This window comes from Macaca fascicularis, chromosome 12, assembly GCF_037993035.2.
Source record: "Macaca fascicularis isolate 582-1 chromosome 12, T2T-MFA8v1.1".
Classification (NCBI taxonomy): Eukaryota; Metazoa; Chordata; class Mammalia; order Primates; family Cercopithecidae; genus Macaca; species Macaca fascicularis.
Window position 1 is genome coordinate 59138977 of NC_088386.1, and position 3524 is coordinate 59142500.

A 3524-nucleotide genomic window follows, 5' to 3' on the forward strand; every position below is an offset into this window, starting at 1 on the left:
TGTAAAACACAATAGTGCAGTCACATATTTGGTATTAAATCTTAGTAGCCACAAAAAATGTGGGTCAATATTGGATTTTCCAAAGTTGTCTAAATAAGACTGGGTTTGTCAAAACTTGCCAGACGCTTTCAAGTGAACACAGCATGTTGGCGGAAATGAAATGCAATGTCTAAAAGTCAGAAAATAGGTCAGCACTGTGCAAAAGTAAACTTGTCAGTGAGATCAATATGAACCTACAAGTTAATGTGGATATTAGAATTTCCTTACAAGGGATGTGCAGGGTAGACCCAGAACACGATTGTAGCATTTATTCACTTGTGAAAAGCAGAGGGCGTATTTAAGTATTATTTTTTGTATCCTTAATGAAAGGCACTGCTTTTTAATACGGAATATTTATATTTAAGCACAGTTTTAATTGACAGAATGTCATAGTAAATTAAATTCTGGTTCAACTGCTCAGTTTTTAGCAACTTAAAAAATAAAAAAGGGGAGTAAAGATCAAGTATCATAAAATTTCAGAAACAAGAAATCCCTCATTAGCTTTCTCTATGTTAAGTGTTTCAGAGAATAGGACATTGTGGATAAGAGCAGTAAAAACTTTTGTTAAGGAAAAACAAAAACAAAAACAAAAACAAAACAGAAAGACCTTTCTTGGGGCTTCTCATTGCATTTATTTAAATTTTTAAAAAAATGTACATCACTTATTTATTGAATACATAAAATGCCAGTGCTTTGCAACAGTTTTGTTACTGCATCTCTAAACTAAAAAAAGAAAAGGGGAAAAAACCCAGGAAAATACATTCAAAAGGCCAGGCTGTTCTGCTTATGCATGGGCAGTGGCTGTGGAAAGCTACAGCCTGCACTGTGACTGTTCAGAAGCATTGCCAAACATCAGCCCACTATCAACGAAAGGTTGGACATAAAGCATTAAAGGATACAAAGAACAACTTGACAGAGAGCAGGAGAGAAACAGGAAATTAAGAAAAATGCCACTTATGTCATGGGTGGGGGTGGGGCTGGTAGACTGAAGTGGAAGTAAGCATAAATGCTGATGTTTTTGTAAACTAGATTTATGGTGAAAGACGGAAGAACACAAAGGAACATGTTTGGCAAGCTACATTGCAGTGTGTGTGTCCGCTTCCAATTTTCTACTTTACTTTCCAAGAGAAATGCAACAAAACTGAGGTAGAAATAAAGCAGGAGCACTACAGCCCAGATTTCAAAATGAGAAGCAAAATTGCACTGACAAGAGTGGAGTCAAAAAGAAGGGGAGGAGATGGAGAGGTTCTTTGTGGATATATATATATATATATATATATATATGTATGTATGTATGTATGTAAGTTGGTTGGTTGGTTTTTGTTTCTATTTATTTGTGTGTTTGTTTTGGTTGCTATCCTCTGCATTCTATCAAATAGCACGGCAAGTCTATAAGCTAGATTAGTGAATAGAATGACACCATTCCCAGCAGTTTTAAGAGAGAACTTGAAAACTACCACCACCATCACCACCACTACCACCTATGCAACAAAAAGGCAGTCATAGTTTTTAGGTACTGTGACTTTCAGGGTCCTAAACAGGTCTTGTGGCTGACAGGTCTAGACACTAACACAAACTGAGTAAGTAGCTTTCAATTAACCAGTGTACCTTTTAAGAACATTTTCACTTAATTATCAAGGAGCAATGTACTAAGAACTCTTGCAGTTATTGACATAAAGAATTATTCTGCTCTGGTTAATTCCCCATAATTAGTAAAAGAACTTAAAAAAATCCTTCCATTTCTACTTTAAACTGTAAATATTCAGTTGTATCACACTTCAGTATTTTTCTGGATACATTCAAAGTAATTTTCCTTGCTATTTTCCAATCGTTGAGGTAAACATACATTTTAATATAAAGTAACATTGAAGCCTATCCTATTACTCTCAGCAGTACATAGTGCTTTCAACACATTCCTTTGAGGTACTGTACAAATCACAATCACTTTCCTGAGTTTTTGCAGACAAGAACATTAAAAGAAATGAACTGCAGAAATTAAGGTCCAGATTACCGTTACCCTGTTTTACCTGTTCTTAGCTTAATACTGCAGAACAGACAGGATTGAGGAATACTGTTGCTCTTAAAATGGCAAAAATCTGGTTTTCTGTCATAACACAACTGTTCATCTCTTTAGTCCAATAATGTTTGAAGTTAAAGCTCTTTATATTAGCACATGCCACCAATGTAATTGTGAGGCAAACAAAAAAATAAAGCACCACTCCAGGCACTTGACAGCAACTAAATCTCGAGAACAGCAGAATGGAATCAACACACGAGGTTCATGTCCTTCTGAAATCAACACACTTGCACCTTGCTCCTTGGTGAGTGTTGTCTAGCTTGAACAGAACTGAGCATCCATATAACTTTCTGTCATCTGGGGCTTTCAAATCAGAAGCTCTCATTTGATGCACTTTTCCTCCAAATCTACCCTGACTCTAAAGATGCAACTTAATCGTCATCTTCCCCAGTACCCTTTGCAATTTAAACACTACTGGAAAGGGGCTCTATTCCCTATGTAGCAGGTTTTATGTGTGTGTGCCAACATTCATTACATTTTTTTTCCTAAAGAACTTATCACTGACTGCAACCAAACATTTTGTTCCATTCAACATACATATCAAGCTCCTTTTGAGATATGCTAGGCTGAATCTTGCAGAAAGCATTTTCAAAGTCTTGATATGTAACGGGCCTCAACTGGCTGGGCATAATGGCTGAAAGGTCTGTGGCTGGCATGGCATGGAGGGGGCCCACCACTGCTTCCTGACACAAATGAGCCACGTCTAGTCCAGAAAAGCCTTCTGTGCGCTGGACAAGCAGTGCAAACTCCTTGTCATTGAGACAGTAATTGTGCTGTGAGAGCAGTTGTACTATTATCTGGTGCCTCGCTGTGCTGTCAGGAAGTGGGATTAAAAGTCGTTTCATGAAGTACCTCCGAAGGGATTCATCTATTTCTTCTGGTTTACTGGTGGCACAAATTACTACGATTTGGTCCTCAGCCGAAATTAGTACAGTGTCCAGTTGCATCAGAAATTCGGTTCTCATCCGACTCACTGGACTGTGTTCCTCATTCACTTGAGAGGAGAGAAGCATGTCAATGTCACTAACAAAAATCACCGAGGGCTGGCGACACCTGGCCACAAGAAAAGAGGCATGGATAATTTTCTCTGCTTCTCCTAACCACTTGGCGACTAGTCCAGAACCGGCAATTTTGAAAAATGTGGCCCCCAGCTGACTAGCGATGCATCTGCCCAATAATGTTTTGCCTGTCCCCCGAGGTCCAAATAAAAGGATGCTCCGAGGTAAGGCCGTCAGTCCACTGAATGCGTCTGATCTCAACACTGGCCATAAAACCTCCTCTTTAATGACAGCCTTCACCAGGTCGAGACCAGCAATGTCATTCCAGTCCACTGGAGGTCCTTGGGTGATAATCTCATTGGTTACCAGGTCGATGAGGTGCGTGTCAGTATTCTTCAGTTGCTCGTCCA

At 39.0% G+C, this 3524-nt stretch overlaps 1 protein-coding gene across 3 annotated transcripts in view; it reads right to left on the reverse strand.

Moving 5' to 3' along the window:
- Positions 1-647: 647 nt before the first annotated feature.
- The window catches only part of FIGN (fidgetin, microtubule severing factor), a 129730-nt gene continuing 126853 nt past the window's right edge, over positions 648-3524 (reverse strand). For all 3 annotated transcript variants that reach the window (XM_005573330.5, XM_005573329.5, XM_005573328.5), the window contains one exon: positions 648-3524. This exon is cut by the window's right edge and continues 1344 nt beyond it. In XM_005573330.5, coding sequence (XP_005573387.1) covers positions 2614-3524 — 911 coding nt within the window. In that variant the 3' untranslated portion in view covers positions 648-2613.